Source organism: Thermobia domestica, chromosome 12 (assembly GCF_964235325.1).
Source record: "Thermobia domestica chromosome 12, izTheDome1.hap1.1, whole genome shotgun sequence".
Lineage (NCBI taxonomy): Eukaryota > Metazoa > Arthropoda > Insecta > Zygentoma > Lepismatidae > Thermobia > Thermobia domestica.
Genome location: NC_137465.1, coordinates 233,446,455 through 233,469,285, shown reverse-complemented (window position 1 = coordinate 233,469,285; position 22,831 = coordinate 233,446,455). Strand labels below are relative to the sequence as shown.

At 36.0% G+C, this 22,831-nt stretch overlaps 1 protein-coding gene across 1 annotated transcript in view; it reads right to left on the bottom strand.

Moving 5' to 3' along the window:
- Window positions 1–22,831, bottom strand: part of LOC145667122 (golgin subfamily A member 7) — a 46,580-nt gene that overhangs the window by 6,431 nt on the left and 17,318 nt on the right. The window contains exon 4 of the mRNA XM_081734866.1: window positions 2,275–2,376. Within this exon, the coding sequence (XP_081590992.1) occupies window positions 2,275–2,376 (102 nt within the window). The remainder of the gene's footprint in view (window positions 1–2,274; window positions 2,377–22,831) is intronic.

The window sequence follows — 22,831 nt, the reverse complement described above, 5'->3', positions numbered from 1 at the left end:
CTGTATACTATCAGATTTTACATGTCCAGAGTAGAAGGTTGGTGGAATCGGGAATTTGGTACCCCATGCTATATAAAGCACGTATACTGTCACTCACAAATTTTCGCTTTTTTTTTTTTTTTTTTACATTTATGGATAAAATTCTGTTATTAGTAAGTAGAGAAAATAGAAAGCAATTCATCTAAGGAGATATTTCCAATGGCAATCATGCTTTCGAGGGATTTTTTCAGTAGCACAGCATGATTGCGCAGGGAATTTCAAATCGTAAGTCGCGGAGCTGAATGAAGGAACGGAAGTGGAGTAAAACATTGCATTTATTGGTTTAAACCTAGTGTCTAGATTGTCTGCCAAATATAAATTAGCTTCTGTAACCAAGATGTCGTACGAAAATATAGAAACAAACAGGTAATATCTTGTCTTGAGGTTGGAAGTGACATGCGCCATGGCTATTAGAATTTATTTGTTAAGAAAAAGAAAGCAAAGGCAACGTAGTCTCCGTAGTTAGGTGGGTAGCGTTGTGGACTAGTAGTTCTTATACTGTTTTGACACCAGATCGAATCCCATCCCATGACATCTTTTATTATTATTATTATTATTATTATTATTATTTTACAAAATATTATAGGAAGTGTATAATTATCATGTTAATAAGGACCGAAACAATATTAAAAGGAAATAACTTATTGACAGTGTCCTTTAATCGACGTATTTTTTACTTATACTTTAAGCTCAGAAGAGCCGAAGCAAATAAACCCACTAACTAGAACGTTATACTTTATCAATGCAGGGGTGTATACTTATTGTCAGGCCACCCTGTGTGTTCTCTTTAGCAACTATTTTTCCTATTTCTGTCTAAAAGAAACTTTTTATTGTCTTTTTAAGGAATCTGGTTTACCAAAACTTCTTTCCGTCTGTCCGTGTGTCCATTTGAAAGACAAAAATGTGTCCCCGTCCCCTTCCGGGAGGTAAAAGATCTGAAGAACTACTTGATGAGTCTCCGTCAATTTTGGTCAGGGTCAAAAGCTGGGAACTGAGTTCACCGAAATGTTGATATTCAAACCGAAAGTGGTAGAAACCAACTATTACCGGTTTTAACGTTGTTCCCTATAGAACAAATAAGCAAGAAGCTCCGAGGGCAGTCAAAAAGTTGAAGTTGATGTGCAAATTGGGGAAATCTGCTTCAAAGACACTGATAGCCTTAAAACAGTTTACGGTGATAATGCTTTAAAAAAATCGGCCTGAAAGGTATCCGTTCACCACTGTAGAAGACTCTCAAAACCAACGTGACGGCTGAACTTCGGCCGATACCAAAAAAGGACTCGCGTCTACCGTATGTTTCCAGCAGCAACAAGTGTGTGTGTGCCAAAGATGTCTACTTTGAAGGAGATTAAGTAAAGGTTGTTTCTTTTTTTTTTAAAATGAGTTTTACGTTCGAAGGTTATGCTGGTTGGGCTAAAGGAGATGGTGATATTGAGAAATGAATGAAATAGTGGAATGAAGAAAGTGGGAGGAAACGAGAGAATCCCGAGAAAAGCCACGCACGCGGTGTTTGTCTACCACAAAGTTCACTTGGCACGAGCAGAGATCGAACCAGGGACCGCATGCACCAAGGGGTGAACGCTCTACCACTGAGCCACCACGGCCCCCAAAGTGTATTTATATTGTGGAAATAAAGACCTGCAGCAAAATTCCGGGAACTTTTTAACTGCCCTGGTATTTCCTGCAATCCACGTGTCCCAGAATACATTTCATCTTCATCCTTAACTCTTTAATAATCCACTGTAACTTCTGGCTTTAATGTAAATCTACAGAGTAAAAACGATAGAAATCTTACGTCCCACAGTTATGCCGGTTAGGCTAAAGGAAACGCTGATGATGAGTAATTAATGAAAAGATGGAATGAAGAAAGTGGGAGGAAACGGAAGAACCCTGAGGAAACCCACGCACACGATGTTTGTCCACCACAAAGTTCACTTGGCGGGGGCTAGGATCGAACCCGGGACCCCAAGGACCAGAGGTGAACGCTCTATCACTGAGCCACTGCGGCCCCATAAAAACGATACAAATAGCGAGAAGCAGTTTCTTTTTATAGATTTTCTCTCTTAACCCTCTGTTCCCTCTTCGGGGAGGGGCGGGGGAAGGAAATTGGAGAGGATAGACGTATAGGATATAAATGTTTCATTATTATTCCAGAAGTTTCCTATGCCCATTACAGCTACTGTAACACTAAAACTTACTAATAATTTAATTAATACATATTGAATAAAAGGATACAACCCGTAGACCTCTTTCCGAGGGATCTGTAATGAGCAGTCCTCTTGGTACATATACCCGTTCATTCTGTTCCACAATGAACTTAGCTACCTTACGAAGACACTGAAAAGAAAGATGAAGTATTTTCAATTGCATTAGGAAAAAAAAAATAGTGAAATACAGCAACACTAGACAAAAAGTGAATGCACAACATCACAAAATAGTTATAGGTCACCACACATCATATTTATAATGAGATTTAACATCACCTCGTCTGGGTTAGGACTGCCAGATATTCCAGAGAGAGAAAAAAAGGAAGTTGTTACGATATTTTGGGGGTAAAAAAAGGAAGATATGTGACATTAAAAATTACATATTAGGAATATAAACACACACATGATTTCAAATAGGAACGTAGCACAATTGTAATTGAGAACCAGGGCAGGTTCATTTACAACAATACAAGATATATATATATATATATATATATATATATATATATATATATATATATATATATATATATATATATATATATATATATATATATATAGGGTGTTTCAAAACAACACCGACGACTGGGAGATGAATTCTGGCACCAAGACAAAAATTATCGACCAACCTGGGTGGACAAATGCTTCCTTTCGGAGTTATAGGCTGCCGAAAACATGAAAAAATAATAAATAAATAAATCAAGATCCATAGCTCTAAAACTAGGGGACTTACCGTAGTCGGGTCAAGACTTCACTTAGGAACTAATATGTGCGCTATCCAAAAATACATTTTTCAGAATCCTAAGGTTCTCATACAGCAATTTTTATAGAGAGAGTTTGGCTACGGGTATATAGTTTGAAATACTTACCAACTACCTCTAAAAATTGTTGCGGAAGTACCGCAGGATTCTGAAACATGATTACCTGGATAGGGCACATATTAGTTCCTAAGTGAAGTCTTGATCCAACTACGGTAGGTACCATAGTTCTTTTTTTTCATGTTTTTGGCAGCCTATAACTCCGAAAGGAAGCATTTGTGCACCCAGATTGGTTTATACTTTTTGTCTTACCTTGGTGTCAGTGATCACCTCCCAATTGTGGTCGGTGTTGTTTTGCAACACCCTCGGCAGAAGTTTATAAGAGTCGAATTTCATGTTAAGCTATAGCACCTAGTGTCATATAGTTCAGTGTTGAAAGAAAAGTGAAAAATCAAATCAAACCAAGTATATTACAAAAATCTTTGTTGCCTTTTAATTATACTTTAATGAAGATTTTCTCTCTCTTAACGGTTCCACATCATTTTTTACACATTCAAAAATCAAAACAAAATATGTAGGCAGGGACGTTCGCAAGACTTATATCATGGAGATGAGGCGAAAGCGATTCCAGGGAGAGGGGAAAACCCGACACACAAGCGCCGTCGCAAGTACACACTTCCATGTACGCATTCATATAATACATAACATAAAACAACATTTATTTGGGGTGCGCACATATCTTTATTAATATATTAAATGAATTACAGAACTATTATTTAATATAAATACGTACATTAAGAACTATAGTATGTCTTTGACATACAACTGTCACCTCATGCTTGGAGGACATATTGAAATGCAGGACGCAAACTAGTAAGTTCTGCTTTTATTAGTTCACAGAACCATCTGATTCAGATATCAGTATAGCAAGATCGATGGAAACTGCGTTGACAGACGATGGCAAGTTTGAGAACGCAACTTGTTCTTTTTTCTCTCACTACTAAGTTACAATACTGGATTGCGTCAACTCTGTATGAGAAATCAATTTCCATAGTTAAGTTCTTTTCGCACTAACTTAAAAATAAATAAATAAATAAATAAATAAATAAAATGTCTACAATCATCGCTTCTTTTATTAAACGAAGTACAAGAAAACAAAACGGAACAAGTTGTTGTACACGGAAAATAAAATCATATAACGTTAAACTTACGGGAAAAATGTAGGATCTGCCAACCCTATACTGAGTACACCAAAGAAACGGAATAATAATATAAAGCAGGGTCTTAGGACGGTGAATAACAACCCTTAATTCCATATAGAGCGTACAGAACATGTTATAATACAATGGATTATTCACCTAATGTTTCTTCAATTTTCCTTTTAACATTTCGAGTGTTATATTCGGACATTCTTCCTCAGGACACACAACACTGTACATTATTCCTATTACAGGGTGTGTACTAAAATTCCAAAATGAAATTTCGCGACTTTTTCGTGACCTTTTCTTCACCAAATCATAAAATTTCCTAACATTTTCAAGACCAAACTTGGGTCCGAATTAGGCCGAATTTTCATCCATGCGATAGAAATGTACCTTGCTTACGATTTGGTAGCGTCTAAAGACGATCATAGACATTTTTGGTGTTGAATTTTGACGTTTTATAGAACGAAATTTTCCAATCTGTACTTACATTTGTACAGTTTTTTAAAAAATCGTCACTCAAACGCTAAATTTCGTGACTTTCATGACCGTTTTCTGATTTCGTGACATTCGTGACTGATAGACACCCTGTATTATTTTGTTATATACAACAGTATATAAATATAAATCCTACGATTAGTGCACTAACCTACTTCTTATACTCTTTTTTTAAATGTATGTTCTAGAGCAGTAGTCCACCAAGCCCGGACCCTCCGTCTCAAATTTCTTAACTCAACATACATTTGTACACTTTTTCAATAAAACTGTACTTGTTTAACAGAGAAATGATTGGTCTAGCATGAAAATTTAATCTTATACTTCATCTGTAGTCTCTCTCTTATAAAAACAATCCGGAAGTTCTAACATTTTTTTTCTTTTTTCAAAATGTAGGTTGAAGTATTTTACAATTACTTAATCGTTTTTTTAGGTGCAGAATAATATCTGTTCAATACTACATAGAGGTAGTGGCTCGTAGTATTGGACCTTATTTAAATCGAAGGATGCACAATGTAGCCACATTACATTAGGCACAAGGTAAGATTTTAATTTTAATAATATGTACTTTATGGCGTCATTTATTAACTACAAGCAATAAGTTCTTCACATTCTTGATACATCCATGGCTAATACATATATTATTGTGGGGTGACGTATAAGAGTATAATGCCCTCAAAGTATAAGGTACTTTTTTTTTCAATACTTTACTTTATGCTGATACACCAAATTTATATATATACTTGCATCAATTACCCGCTTCACTCAGTTAAATTAAGAGAAAATAGTAATATGTTCCGTTAGTCAGTCACTTTTTACTATTACTAAAGCTCTCTCTGATATCGGTCATCTTTGATCATTTATATATAAATATATATATATACTAGCATCAATTATCCGCTTCGCTGGGTTAAATTAAGAAAAAAAATAGTAATATGTTCCGTTAATCAGTCACTTTTTACTATTACTAAAGCGCTCTCTGATATTGGTCATCTTTGATCATTTATATATAAATATATATATATATACTAGCATCAATTACCCGCTTCGATGGGTTAAAATAAGAAAAAATAGTAATATCTTTCGTTAGTCAGTCACTTTTTACTATTACTAAAGCGCTCTCTGATATCGGTCATCTTTGATCATTTATATATAAATATATATATATACTAGCATCAATTACCCGCTTCGCTGGGTTAAAATAAGAAAAAATAGTAATATCTTTCGTTAGTCAGTCACTTTTTACTATTACTAAAGCGCTCTCTGATATTGGTCATCTTTGATCATTTATATATAAATATATATATATATACTAGCATCAATTACCCGCTTCGCTGGGTTAAAATAAGAAAAAATAGTAATATCTTTCGTTAGTCAGTCACTTTTTACTATTACTAAAGCGCTCTCTGATATTGGTCATCTTTGATCATTTATATATAAATATATATATATATATACTAGCATCAATTACCCGCTTCGCTGGGTTAAAATAAGAAAAAATAGTAATATCTTTCGTTAGTCAGTTACTTTTTACTATTACTAAAGCGCTCTCTGATATCGGTCATCTTTGATCATTTATATATAAATATATATATATATATATACTAGCATCAATTACCCGCTTCGCTGGGTTAAAATAAGAAAAAATAGTAATATCTTTCGTTAGTCAGTCACTTTTTACTATTACTAAAGCGCTCTCTGATATTGGTCATCTTTGATCATTTATATATAAATATATATATATATACTAGCATCAATTACCCGCTTCGCTGGGTTAAAATAAGAAAAAATAGTAATATGTTCCGTTAGTCAGTCACTTTTTACTATTACTAAAGCGCTCTCTGATATCGGTCATCTTTGATCATTTATATATATATACTAGCATCAATTACCCGCTTCGCTGGGTTAAAATAAGAAAAAATAGTAATATCTTTCGTTAGTCAGTCACTTTTTACTATTACTAAAGCGCTCTCTGATATCGGTCATCTTTGATCATTTATATATAAATATATATATATATATATATATACTAGCATCAATTACCCGCTTCGCTGGGTTAAAATAAGAAAAAATAGTAATATCTTTCGTTAGTCAGTTACTTTTTACTATTACTAAAGCGCTCTCTGATATCGGTCATCTTTGATCATTTATATATAAATATATATATATATATACTAGCATCAATTACCCGCTTCGCTGGGTTAAAATAAGAAAAAATAGTAATATGTTCCGTTAGTCAGTCACTTTTTACTATTACTAAAGCGCTCTCTGATATCGGTCATCTTTGATCATTTATATATAAATATATATATATATATACTAGCATCAATTACCCGCTTCGATGGGTTAAATTAAGAAAAAATAGTAATATGTTCCGTTAGTCAGTCACTTGTTACTATTACTAAGGCGCTCTCTGATATTGGTCATCTTTGATCATTTATATAAATATATATATATATACTAGCATCAATTACCCGCTTCGCTGGGTTAAAATAAGAAAAAATAGTAATATGTTTCGTTAGTCAGTCACTTTTTACTATTACTAAAGCGCTCTCTGATATCGGTCATCTTTGATCATTTATATATAAATATATATATATACTAGCATCAATTACCCGCTTCGCTGGGTTAAAATAAGAAAAAATAGTAATATGTTCCGTTAGTCAGTCACTTTTTACTATTACTAAAGCGCTCTCTGATATCGGTCATCTTTGATCATTTATATATAAATATATATATATACTAGCATCAATTACCCGCTTCGCTGGGTTAAAATAAGAAAAAATAGTAATATGTTCCGTTAGTCAGTCACTTTTTACTATTAGTAAAGCGCTCTTTGAAATTGGTCATTTTCGGCGATTTTTATATTTCTCTCCCGTCCCTTTGCATGTTGCATAACCGAATTTAAACGGCATCGGAAGTGTCACTGTTTATTATAGCGATCCAGTAAACTACAGATTTGGCACTTCTATCCGTTGTTTTCGATGATGTTTGTATTTTCCCTCCCTACTCTCTTCCATGTTGCGCGGCAAGGCATTGGAAGTGTCACTGTTTATCTCAGGGACACTGAAAACTGTGGATTCGACACTGATATTGGTAATTTCGAACATTTTTACATATTTCACCCAACCATAAGCTGCGGGGCTGAATTTGGATTTAAACAGCACCGGAAATGCCACTGTTCATCTCAAGAGACCCCGAAAATATATATTCTTAGCTACATCGGTCATTTTCGATCATTTATAAATGTCTCTCCTTCTCCTTCCCCTTAAGCTGCACCGTCTAAATAAAATAATAAAAGTCATCCCAAGCTCAAACCTCATCTATATTGAAAATTTGATCGAGATTGGTCTGTTCAAGAGTTATTAAGTATTATTTATTTTTATATATCTCTCCCTCTTTCCCTCCCCTAAATTTTATCGTTATAGTGATATGACAAAACCATTTCAGGTCTGAACCTCATCTAAGTTGAAAATTTGATTGAGGTCGGACTGGTGGTTCAAGAGTGATGAAGTCACAAAGATAGTCACTTTAATTTTTATTTTTTGTACATATTAGTAGGGGCGTAGTTGTAAGTTTGTATGCAAGTTGATGATACAAACATGCCGTTTGCAACATTCGATTATTCTTACGTTCCTGGTGAACAATTACCATGGTGTCACTCTTTTCAGCCCTTAGTACGCGTGTGGTGACGTCATCAGTATGGTCGCCACTTCAAACTACTTAACACCTATTTTCTTGAGAACCACTCAACCTATTTTTATTCTGTTTGCGTCAAATGAAAACTTCAATTTCAAGCTAAAAATTATGTTCTGTAGCATTTTTTCATATAAGCAATAATTAAGAATGTAAGAATTACTTTATATATTTTCCGAAATCAAAATTTGTGATTTTTGTCAAATTGCAAAGAAACTGTGTCAGGTTTACGAAAACATCTTATAGAACATAAATTTTAGAGTAATTTAAGACCTTTAATTTGCTGTAAAGAATATCAAAATCGGCCTATTATTTCCCGACTATGAACATAAGAATAAATCAATTAGTAAAGGCGCAAATTGATGATAAAAACATGCCGTTTACAACATCCAATTATTCTCGTTTTCCTAATGAACAATTACCATGATGTCACTTTTCTCTTCCCTTAGAAAATTCATTAAAACGTCATTATTATGGTCGCCACTTCAAACTATTTAATACGCATTGTCTTGCGAACTACTTAACTATTTTTTATTCTGTTTGCGCCAAATGAAAATTTTAGTTTAAAGCTAAATATTATGTTTAGAGACATTTTTTTCATACAAACGATAATTAAAAATGTATGAGGCACTTTTATATTTTCCGATTTTTTTTTTTTTTTTTTTTTTTTTTGTTAGATTACAAAGAAACTGTCATGTTTACGAAAAACATGTTTCAGGACATAAATTTTATTGTAATTTAAGGCCTTTACTTTGCTGTAAATAAAATCAAAATCAGCCTATTAATTCTCGAGGTATGGACATAAGAATAAATGAATAAAATACTTTGTAAATGCTCGTCACTAGCCAGTTGCAGATGTCACGAAGGATACTCCGTGTGGAAGATAGTCACATCATTAGGATAACCAAAATAAAGATATACGTAGGTGCTGATACCATAACATTGCAACTAACATAACAGCGGCAGATGGATTTACGTGATATGCTGGGACGTTTTGAATTGTCAGTTGTGCCACGTTCTCTTTTTTAATTTAGACGGAATGATGCATCCATGCAGTAACAAAAGCAAGTTAGCTGAAATTTAAGAGTCTACGAAAAACTAATACTTCTCCAGGAAAAATGCAAGTGCCTCCAGACTCGATTGCCCAAAGAAAGAAGAAGAAGAAGAAAAAAGGAAACTATCCTATGTGAAAGGGGCTCCTCAGTTGCTTTAGTTGATGGAATGGCTGGGCTACAGGCTCTAAGTAAAATTAAAGGGCCAAACGTGAAGACATGTCAGGATTTAGCAGAAGAGTTCACAAAATTAATTTAAAAAATACTGGAACTTCGACGAAATTAATCTGACATTTGATAGGTATGAACAGAAATCTATTAAGAATCAAGTGAGACAGAAGAGACTTTAAGGCTTGACTCCAGTTCAATATATAATTGTAGACAGTACGATGATAGCAAGCATTCCTATAAAGAAACTTCTTTCGCATATAAGCACTTAAGATGAGTTAACATGCTATTTATCACAGAAAACAGTGTCTGAAGAAGGATATGCTAGATATCCGAAACAGTTTCAAATTATAATTTAAAATAAAGTTCTAAGCTTTGGTCAGTGTCTCTTTTGTTAAAACAGAAAACAACTTGATATGTTAATGATCTCAGAAAAACCTTGTAGCTGTAGGGCGTACAAATGTAGTTTCAACTCACTGCAATTTGGAATATCTAACCAGCACTCAGGCGCTACAACACTTTATATATTTGCTCAAGATACCAATATCTTAGTTTTAACATTAAAGCGTTATCCAAGACTTCCCATAAACTCCTACTTTAGACCGTCTCCTCAGAATTGTATATCTTTGTCAGATGTTTACCACAACCTAGGTGCTACAAAGGCGTCTTCACTTCCAGCGTTCTCTGGATGTTTATTCGGCAAAAAACATCATTGGAAGGCATTTGAGAACTCTAATGATGAGACCCTCTTGCATTATAAAATCTCGGAAGGCAAAAACTTTCTGCTACACTAATAGATCAGCTTGAAACATTCACCTGTCAAATTTATCAACCAGCAACAAACATTACTTCTCTTGCAGAACTTGATTCGAATATGTGCAACAAAATGCACACAAATTGGGAGAAACTACCTCCAACTCGAAAGTCACCCGCTCTCGAGAGAGTAAACTCCTAAATGCTTGTATGGAATCAAAATTATAAAGCGCGGCCTCGTATGGCTTTGTTAGTTGGTCATGGTTGGTGTGAAGAAAATGGAGATACTATGCCTGTGTAAGTGAATTACCCTGTGCACCAGATTCTATTTTAAAGTTAGTACGTTGCATTCTAGAAATTAGTGCAATCTCCCGTGCAAATGTTAGCAACACACCAAATCCCCTGTATTGAAATGTGAGTGTAGTGCAAATGAATTATTGTGTTATAATGAATTTAACTATAGTGAATTCTGATAACTAGATGATGATGATACCGGCGATGAATTCGATCAATAAATAAGGAGTGGTACCTTAGATTGGCCAGTGTAATGTATCTAGTGACTTCACTTTGAGTGGTAGTATTTCTTCAAAAATAGAAAGATACCGCGTTAACAGGAGTGAAGAATAAAAGATATTTATGTATTACATATTTTCTATATGTGCAAGGCATATGAAAAAGGTGTACCTGGGGGCGTCAATAACTGCTCTTCTGACTTAATTGATTGTATGGAGGGTTGAAACGAAAATAAGTTTATTTACAGTTCACTTTTTATTGATTCATGTGCTATTATCCAATAGATATTTTATTTTATTTTTTAATCAACAATTCGTATCTTTCACGATATCTTGAATGAACACAGTACGTATATCACATTTGACGGTCTATTGGACAGATTCGGCCTTACCGCACTCGGCTGCGGCACTTAAATTAACTTTTCAATTCCCCGTTTCGATTACGGTCGGGTGGTCAGTTTGAGATAGTCGCTTTTCGGGGCTCTGTTTATGAGATAGAATTGCCATGGGACAGTAAATGGAACTTGAGATTTGGACCGCGTTGTAGAGGGTCGAAACAGGGTAAGCGGACGGCCTCAGCAACAACTTTAATGAAGCAGTACCTACTGTACGTAACCAAATTAGTTGCAATGTTATGGTATTAGGTTATCCTAATGATGTGACTACCTTCCACATGGAGTATTTTTCGTGACATCTGCAACTGGGTAGTGACGAGCATTTACAAAGTATTTTATTTATTTATTCTTATGTCCATACCTCGAGAATTAATAGGTGATTTTGATTTTCTTTACAGCAAAGTAAAGGCCTTAAATTACACTAAAATTTATGTCTTGAAACATGTTTTCGTAAACCTCACAGTTTCTTTGTAATCTGACAAGAAAACACAAATTTTGATTTCGGAAAATATATAAAGTAATTCGTACATTCCTAATTATTGCTTATATGAAAAAATGCTACAGAACATAATTTTTAGCTTGAAATTGAAGTTTTCATTTGACGCAAACAGAATAAAAATAGATTGAGTGGTTCTCAAGAAAATACGTGTTAAGTAGTTTGAAGTGGCGGCCATACTGATGAGTCACCACACACACGGTCCTAAGGGCTGAAAAGAGTGACACCATGGTAGTTGTTCACCAGGAACGTAAGAATAATCGAATGTCGCAAATAGCATGTTTGTATCAACAAATTGCACACAAACGCGGCTTTTCTTACAACTGCGCCCCTACTATATATCTCTCGCTTCCCCCTCCTTTATGTTGTACCGTCATGTAAAACGACAAAACTCGTGCTAGTCCGAGCCTCATCTATGTTGAAAGTTTGATTGAGATCGGTCGGGTGGTTCAAGAGTTATTAAGTCACAAACCTAGTCACTTTTATTTTTATTTATATTGATTTTTGTATATCTTCCCCTCCTCCTCCTCTCCTACGTTTTTCCTTCAAAGTAAAACGATAAAAAAAAAAAAAAAAAATCCAGGCCCGAACCTCATTTATGTTAAACATTTGATTGAGATCGGTCGGGTGGCTCGAGAGTTACTTAGTTTCTTTTTTTATTATTTATTTATTTATTTTTTATAACTCCCCCTCCTCCCCTCACTAAGTTCTACCGTCAAAGTGAAATCATAAAAACATTCCCAGATCCAAAACTCATATATGTTGAAAATTTGATCGAGATTGTTCGGGAGATTCACGAGATTAGGAGTCACAAACATAATCATTTTCAATTTTATAATATAGATAAATTTATATAAGTAAGATTTCACTGATATTGGCGCATAAGGCTTATGAAAAACTTTTGCACAGTATGAATTAAGCCACCATTGGTTACTGAAAATGTATACTCGTTAAAAGTATTCGAAATATTGGGAATTACATCTGACTTGCATCTTGTATATGTATTCCGTAAGTTCTATTGGTAATTTAAACAAATGGTGTGTTTCCAAAGACAATAAACATGAAGTGTGTGAATCACCTTGGCACTGGAATCCATAAGAACTTCGGCAAGCCACACTCATTCTTCAATTCTGTGATTGGTAATAATTACAAGAACATTTACAATCTATGTCAGCATGAAACTGTCTTCGGAATCAAAGCAGAATGGTACTATTTTGGAACATCCCACGGCAAAAGCCCATGTAACGGTGTGGGAGCAACTACAAAAAGATTGACACCCAGAGCCAGTCTTCAGTCACATACAAGACCAATTGTTACTGCACAAGGAATGTGCGAATAGGCCGACAGCAACATGAAAGGTATACACTATTATATGTCTGTTGAAGATATCTCGAGGGAAAGTGAATGCATACTAAAGCCATTCCTGGAACTCGCTCTCACCATGCATTTATACCAACTGAGGCAATGCAGACGAGTTTGGTACCACAGTGTGTCTGGTGGAAGCATGAGAAGAATGGAAACACAAGCTTCATAGTGGTATGTACAGTATTGTCAGGAAAGTAGACGTACACCTGTTTTTTGAGTCTGGCATTCCTGCGCTACAGCCATGGAGAAATGAGAATAAAATCAATCAAATGTTTACTGAGGGGCAAGAAGAAAAGTCTAATATGAATAAGACATTGCAGAGGGACACAAGCTGTGAATATGAATAGTGCATAGTTTAAATAAAGGACGACACCGGAAGAGGAAACCAGAAACAGCTGCAAAACGGAGAAAAAAAAAAAAAAAAAAAACGAGTAAAAATTGTCGAAGTGGGAACATAAAATACAAATACCAGCAAATATGCCGACAACTAAACGTTTACCAAGTAATGATCTTTGTGTAGTGGTTAAGGAGCTGGCTTACATATGCAAAAGGACGTCAATTCGAATCCCCTGCAAGGAGATTTTTTGCTCAGCTCATGAGAGATGTTAAAAGAGGTCGTATTTACTCTTTCGTAGCAATTATTATTGGTAATGTTTAGTACTGATAATACTTTTTGTCTTTGCGTATTGCTTTTATTCTTGTCTTCATTTCGAAAGAGAAGAATATCCGAACAAATGCCACGAAAATTCCTCGTATTTTGAATGTAAACGCCATTTGCATTTAGTAAAGAATAAAAATTGAACGTTCTGACGTAGCTGCAAAAAGTAAAATAAAAAAAAATGGAAGTGGAGGGGTTCGAACCCATACTCATGGTCATTAAAAATACAATCACTACATGCCTTAAACCTCTCGACTACGATTTCTACGTTGAGTACTGGGAGGCTTGTATTTAGATTAGGCTGGTCAATACGCTTTGCACAGAGACCCGGTTTAGCTCTGACGCAGCACGGGTGTAAGAAGGGAGAAGGGTGCGAGGCACTTTTGCCGATCATCACTCTCTGAGACAAAAACCACTTACAGTTCAGAAGTTTCTCTCTCTGTGTGTATCTATCAATCTGCATATATATAACCCTTTTTGTGAACGCCATAATCAGCGTAATTTTCAGCGGATTCAGACCAAACTTGGCACAAACATTATTTGTTGAAATATGTTGAATGAGTTCGTTAGCCAGAATAATGAGATGAAAATGTTCAAAATGGCGGCCCTTCAAACTCTTAAAAAGCTCCAAGGGAACCAAGTTTCGCCCATAAATGGGTATTCACAATGTTTGAGTGAGTTTTCCTCTTTTACTGAAATATTTGTGTACAGGGACTTATCCTCTTTTATTGAAATATTTGACTCGCTTAATCACTTAAAGGTTCACGCCTTTCGCTACAGTTAACTTTTTTTTTTTTTCAGGGGAACAAGACGATCGTTAGTGATGATATGAAGTTGCACATTGAAAGTGAAGTAATTTGTGAAACGTGTTATTTGAAAGAATAATGTAATAAATGTGCTGTCCCCTAAAACAGAGAGCTGTAAATCATGTATTTCGAGTTCGGGAGCGTGAATGGCGAGGAGTGTTATTTGATTTACTTGTTAGTAACACGTTGCATTGCAAACAGTGGTAGGCAACATTAGAGGTAAGTAAAATAATAATAATAATAATAATAATAATAATAATAATAATAATAATAATAATAATAATAATATTATTATTATTATTATTATTATTATTATTATTATTATTATTATTATTATTATTATTATTATTATTACTGTATATTTGAGACCTCAATATTACGTCCTATTAAAATGCAAATAAGTATACTGAAGTTAAGAAAAATGAAATTTCTGGACCCTCTATAAGGATGAATTGCCTTATAAGAGATACTTTGGAAGGAAAAGAATTGGAGAAAGGTGTCAGCTCCTGTACAATACGACAATCGAACCTTCGGATGCCTTAACAGAAACTAAGTAGAATTTGTCTTCATTACGATACATTGTAACGCCCTTTCTTTAGGTAAACGACTTTGGATTAATATTTTAATAAAATATGCATACAAATATAAAAAAACAATAGTTCCTATTTACAAATTTTGGTTGAACAGATATATGGAGCGTGTTGCAAATGGCAAACGAAAATATTATTTCTAGTAAGAGTGGAAGAACTTAGAAACAATTCCACAATGAAACAATAATGTTTCAGACACATTTTTTACTCATATTTGGTCTAGGAATTAATTCGTGCGGTTGGTACGCACACATTGAAGCTGTAGTACAAACACAAAATACATAAATACCTTAAGAAAAATATTGTCCATCGCTAGCCACCACTTTCGCCCATCTGTCAGGCAATGTACGGATTCCATGGCGAAAGAAGTCCTCATCCTTGGAAGCGATCCAGTCAGAGACCCATGTTTCGATATCTTCTGAAGAAGTAAACCGCTGTCCAATCAAATCGTTGTTCATGCAATCGAACAAGTAGTAGTCCGAAGGAGCAACGTCTGGTGAATACGGCGGGTGGGGTAAAACTTCCCATCCGACATTTTCTAAATAGGTTTTGACCGGTTTTGCGACATGTGGGCGAGCGTTATCATGTTGAACAATAAGTTTATCATGTCTGTTCTCCCATTCTGGTCGTGTTCTGGCCAGAGCTTGCTTCAAACGCATTAATTGTCGTCGATAACGTTCTCCATTCATAGTTTCACCCGGTTGCAGCAGCTCATAGTACACCACACCTTTCATATCCCACCATATGCACAGCATAACCTTTGCACAGTGAATATCTCGTTTTGGTTGTGATGGACCTGGTTCACCTAGGTCTTTTTACGTTTAGGGTTCTCGTAATGGATCCACTTCTCATCACCCGTAATAATTCGATGCAGAAACCCCTTTCTGCTCTGTCGTTGAAGCAGCAATTCGCAAATGGTTTTTCGTCTTTCAACGTCTCTGTCTTTCAATTCATGTGGAACCCAATGTGACATCTTTTGAATCATTCCCATGGCTTTCAAGCGTTTGGAGACTGTTGTTTGATCAACGCCTAATGCTGCTGCAAGTTGTTCCTGCGTTTGACACGAATCCTGCTCGAGCAATGCTGTCAATTCTTCGTCTTGAAATTTTTTTGGCTGTCCAGCTCGCTCTTGGTCTGCCAAGCCGAAATCACCACTTCTAAACCGTGCAAACCACTTCTGACACGTTCGCTCAGCTAGAGCATGGTCACCATACACTTCCACCAAAATACGATGACTTTCAGTCGCACTTTTCTGCATGTTAAAGTAATGCAGCAGGACACCCCGCAAAAACACTTTATCAGGCACAAATTGCGCCATGTTCACTTAACTACAAACTGGTGTTGTTGACGCTTTAATCCACTGCCCTATACTACGAACGATACGCGATGACAGGGGTTTGCAACACATGTGTGGATACACGGAACTGTGGGACGCTCCGTTCGTTGCGCCATCTCTTGTCCACCCGCACGAATTAATTCCTAGACCAAATACTTTATGTATTCAAGAACTGTTTGCTAAACACGCTAAGGTTTCAGAGAGTACGAATCAAGATTGTAGACTGTGACGTCATGTTGTCAGTATTTCCCCTGTGAAGGAAGTCGTTTCAACTCTAGCTTGTAAGAACGAGAGAAACTGACTATTTTTCATCTTAATATACGTCAGAAATATCAACATTGTAAATGATAAAAAATTTTCTTAATTTCTTAATTTCGCGGACCCCTAAGTTACGAAAGGAATTCTCAAGCCACTGCTGTATTAAGTAAGATTCAAGAAACACTCGTATATATAGCAAATTGCACACGTATAGGATTCCAATATTTTATTAACGATGAAACACTGATTTCCGTCACGATAAAATACTATAGTCCAGAGAATTCAAATTTAAATTTAAAAAAAGATGTGACAGTTGCCTCATGTTCATTTTAAATTTAATTTTAAATAAATTCTTATAATTCAATTATGCATATAATTAAAACAACGTTAGCGAATGTCATTTTAAATTTTTTTGTGTTAAAAAGCAAAGTTAAATCACATTCTTTATTTTCCTTCCCTATCCAAGAGTAAAATGTTTTCTTTTTATTCTGTATACCTGTCGTTGCGGCGAAGACATTTAAACGACCTTTCTTTTGTCTGTTAATACCCCCATTGCCTAAGCCACACGCAGCAGACCACACATACAGAAGACACTTCGTGAGCCCAAGCAAAGAAAACAGAAGAGCTTTTAGCATCTTTTTGTGTAACAGGAGAAAAATAGTAAAGTCTGCACAAACTGAATAGAATCCAAATGGAAAATAATCTCTGTGAATTTGTTAAACTCACATACTAGTCAGGATGGCTTCACGTAGAATCTAGATAAAATTTTGACACAGGTCTGTAAGTGGGTCCAAAAGCACGAATGCGACAAAACTTTCCAAATCAAGCCCCATAAAAATTCTTGAAATAACACGTGAAATTTATAGAAATCACGTACTTTGGAGAGACGACGCTTGAACACCGTATATGGGCGGAGACAGACAATATCAAAATTGATGACACCAAAATAATTTGACCAATGAGAGAAAATTAGGGGGAGCAGAAACGCAGTTGGAGGCGTATCCTAAAAGATCGACGGGTTGAAAATTCAAAACTCCAAGTCAGTCGTAATCAAGTCCATCACCGGGAACCATTAAATCACAAAACACAAAAACATATCCGGAACTTACACACACATCTCGTTAGTAATCACACGTTAATTAACCTAGAATATGTGCGGCTAAACTCACCGACGCCCAGTGTACGATGTTGTAACTTTGCTAAGGCATAGGAACTTACACATAGATCTTCTTCAATTTGTACGAAAAACTTTTAACACTCCGAAACATAGCAAAACGCTCACACACATTTTTTTTAAGTGAGTTTTTCGCGCATATAAACACATTTACGAGCAATTACAGACAACCAGCGATAACGGACTTAAAAGCACTTACCGAAAGCACTTAGACTAGCTTTAATAATATGTAATCAGCTTGAAGTACTATAAATACTATTTAAAAACAATCAATACAATTAGTCCGTGTAACACTACATTTCTGACACAAAGAGTGATGTTGGTGCAATGTGACATTTTAAAGTGCTATTGTGGTTAAAAGTGCATCATATCAGAAATGGAGCGACAGAAGCCCCACTTTGATGGACCAGGAGACGCCCAAGAGCGACGTCCCTTGCAGTTTAAAAGGAGGACGCAGCAGGAGTCTAAGGAAGGAACCCAGGACACTCCTCGCGGAAGAAGGAAGCCAGGAAACGCAGGGACCTCTGTGTGTTTGTGGTCAGCTCAGTCGCGACGTCCAAAGTGGTGAGAGCAGTGTGGACGGCAAAAGGTAGGACCCATCCAAATTATTTTTTGTTGATGCTAAAAGGGAAATTTTCGGCATCGAATAAAATGCAAGACGTTCGCAGTATAAAAGTCGGAACTATTTGAAAACTTTAAAGGCATTTTCATCGCATGGAGAATAGATTTTCCAATTCAAACTATAGTTACCAAACTTTTTTTTTTTTTTTTTTTTTTTTTTTTGAGCTAGGCTTATTTAAATAGATACACCTTAACAATGTTACTTATATATTCTGTGACATCAGTGACCATGTCGTTGCTTTTATTAAAGAGATAGTACTTTATGTAATTTTTCTATTTGTCATTTAGGATTTATCAATAATCTATAAAGAAAGTTAAATTAAATGTAGACCAAATAACATGTTGTAGACCTTCAACGACTCGAACTGTGAAATTTGTAATGAAAGAAGTATTTACCTTACCATATTGAAGTTTGTATGAAGCGAAAGTGCATCATCTAGGCTATGGACATGCAATATTCGAAATGTAAGATAATTTAGAACAAGACGTGATATGCATTCCTAGAAACATATTCAGTGTATTACTCCAATTGTCCAAAAATTATTGTGTTTGTAAGGTCATTTTGCATAGAAGTTAACGGATTAAATGAATCTATTTCGATCTATATGCTAATAAAAGCCTAATAAATAATACCGTAAAGTCTCAACAAAAGTATGTTATGCAAGAGAGCTAAAAAATTAATTAGTGATTATAATGAATGCGACTAGTCTCACGATTAATCATTTTTTTGGTTCGAAATACGGAATCCGTAAATAAAACGGAACCGACATTATTTTGAGTTATGTAGAATACATATGGAAAAACACGAAGTAGGCTAATTAAAGCCGCAATTATTACATCATTCTGATCCTCTAAACAATAGAGCGATCAGATGTCTATGCGCATAGACTATGCAAATAAACGAAAGTATACGACCATATACCGATCTTATTGAGAGAACAGAAAGAAAAATCACGAAAACTCGATACATTTGTGTTAAAATCTCGAGAGACGTCTTTGCATTTACTATTAATATTCAATTATTTGTTTTTTATGTATGTATGCATGTCTTTATTTATGATTTATATATATCGGGTGTTGCAAAATAAGTGTTACAACTCTTGGGAGGTGACTCCTGCCACTGAGACAAGAAAAAAAGTTCTCTTGAACTTTCGGCTATCGGACATAGTTTCAGATCTACAAGGTGCCGAAAGCGTGGGAAAATGACTTTCGGACGCCAATAGTTCGGAAACTATCCAACGTAAAGAGGGCGGATAAAAAATTTACTGAAGAAGTTATACCTGCTGTATTAAATTTTGCATGTTTTACAATCCTACCATGCACGCGCAAGGTATTCCCCAAAGGAACGTAGGGAGTCCCGGTTAATCTGCCAAATGAAAATTGGTCTAAATGGATATGAATTGATAGGGTTTCTACCAGGTAACAATAATTCGTTTGTATTAAGTCGATATCTGGAACAAATACAAAATGGCGGATACCTTCATGCCTGTTGTGTGGTTGCATAATCGCCAGGTGCGGATGCTGGCCAACATTGACGTTCTGAGTATTAAGTGTAGCGAATTTGTACTCAAATGCTCTAGAAAGACATCTGGAATGTCGGTAGAGCACAACAGATGAAGCAGGGTGATTTTACGTGTGTGGAAACACTTAACAAAAAATGCTCAGAAATGCACCCATACTAAGTAAACGTGAGTTCAAAGCGTCGGAAATGTAAGAATAGCATCAAGAACATGAAACCCATTGCCAATTCACCATTTAATATTCCCTCAAACTGATGCAATGTGATGTGCACGGTTGCATACCAATAAGGATGCAACAATTGAGGCCAGATTGAAATTGTGCGAGGGGATTCACTAAGAAACTGGGTAAACTAAAGGAATGTCACTAGTGGGATCGCATGATCGATATTGAAATGTGGCCAATGTGTGTGTGGATATCCACATGTAGCTAATGGACAAATGTCAACGTGTCGCACTACTGCTGGGACACCGCCCCACATGCGAAAAATAGGAAAATAACTACTCGGGTCTTGAATCTGAGGCCGTGGGCTCCCAGTAGGACTGGAAACTGCGACCACGCGAGCGAAAGCAAGCGCTCTAGCCCTGAGGCATCAAGGGAGCCTCACTTTCACTATATTTATTTCTTTGAGGAGTACTCACTTTGTTTGGCAAGCGCTCTTGTACAGCCTCCCGACATGCTTGTATGTTTCATTTTGTTACTTCTACTGCACAGTTGTAAACAATCAGAGCTTTAAGACGTTTCTTCCTATCTCTCATGTCGTTTTATTTTCCATATGTATGGTGTTCCAGCAGTAGTATTACGTGTGCCAAACTGGTTTATTTTCGCCTTTATCTTAGCATGTGCACTGTGTGTAAGATACGAATTCTGGAGGTATTTTCCTATATTTCGTGTACGTTATATGTCCCAGAGGACGTGGGACATGATACGAGTTTGTTATTTTCACGCTCTATCATAATTTGAAACATTGATTAAGAGATTTCTTTTCATATGTGTCGCATGTGGGACAAAGAGGGACATTAATACAATCGTGTTCTAGTTACGTTCTACCAAAAAGTGCACCAGATGTAATAGCAGAATCTACAACGTTATTTTCCTATTTTTCGCACCTGGGGCGGTGTTCCAGCAGTAGTGGGACATGTCATTTGTCCATTAGCAACATGTTGATATCCACAAACACATTGGTCACATTTCAATATCGATCATGAGGTCCCACTACTGACATTCCTTTAGTTTACCTAGTTTCTTAGTGAATACCCTCGCACAATTTCAATCTGGCCTCAGTTGTTGCATCCTTATTGGTATGCAACCGTGCACATCATATTGCATCGGTTTGAGAGAATAGTATTGGTGAATTGACAATGGGTTTCATGTTCTTGATGCTATTCCTTACATTTCCGACGCTTTGAACTCACGTTTACTTAGTATGAGTGCATTTCTGAGCATTTTTTGTTAAGTGTCTCCACACACGTAAAATCACCCTGCTTCATTTGTTGTGCTCTACCGACATTCCAGATGTCTTTCTAGAGCATTTGAGTACAAATTCGCTACACTTAATACTCAGAACGTCAATGTTGGCCAGCATCCGCACCTGGCGATTATGCAACCACACACAACAGGCATGACGGTATCCGCCATTTTGTATTTGTTCCAGATATCGACTTAATACAAACGAATTATTGTTACCTGGTAGAAACCCTATCAATTCATATCCATTTAGACCAATTTTTATTTGGCAGATTAACCGGGACTCCCTACGTTCCTTTGGGGAATCCCTTGCGCATGCATGGTAGAATTGTGAAACATGTAAAATTTAATACAGCAGGTATGACTTCTTCAGTGAATTTTTTACCCGCCCTCTTTACGTTGGATAGTTTCCGAACTATTGGCGTCCGAAAGTCATTTTCCCACGCTTTCGGCACCTTGTAGATCTGAAACTATGTCCGATAGCCGAAAGTTCAAGAGAACTTTTTTCTTGTCTCACAAGCAAGGGGCGCGATATCGAGACTCGAATTGCCTTATAAGAGTTACATATACTGAAAGAGCATCAGGTAGTTAGTAAGTTACCAAATTATTAGTTGCAGTCCGCCAGTAGGGAAAAAGTTATGGGACTGTAAAGTTCAGAGCCTGGCGTACGAAAACCACACAAAACTTAGCATTTGGCTTGTTCCTCTTTGTATTGACAAAAGATAATGAACTCTAACGTATTCCCATCACAGAACATCATGTTTGACATAAGAAAATCTGTATGAGAAGAATTGTTAGTGTTGCCATCCATAGAAATTACAGTGTTGCCAGAATAATACCTCGAAAAGCTTGCAAGCAAATAGTACATGATCGGGACTTGCATTGCACAATACGGGTTATAAAATATATTCTGAAAGAGCATCAATCAGGAAGTGGCCACGTTATTAGCTGCAGTTCGCCAGTAGAGCAAAATTATGGGGCTACAAAGTGAAGATGAGAGACTGGCAAACAGAAGGAATAACCTGTTTGTGTGTGCAATAGCAAATGGTGTTTGCTTGGGAAGGGGAGATAGCTATGTAAATGGCAGTGTTAAGCCACACAATTGATATGAAGAGCAGAAAGTATCGATTGATCCAAACAAAAACAGTTAGTACAATATGCACACCGGACGATAGCCAGCGACCGAGTTTTACGAATCGCGATGCTCGGCATTTGTGTTGTCTGTCTGTCGGTATGCCTCACGATAAATGCCCAACGAACAAACC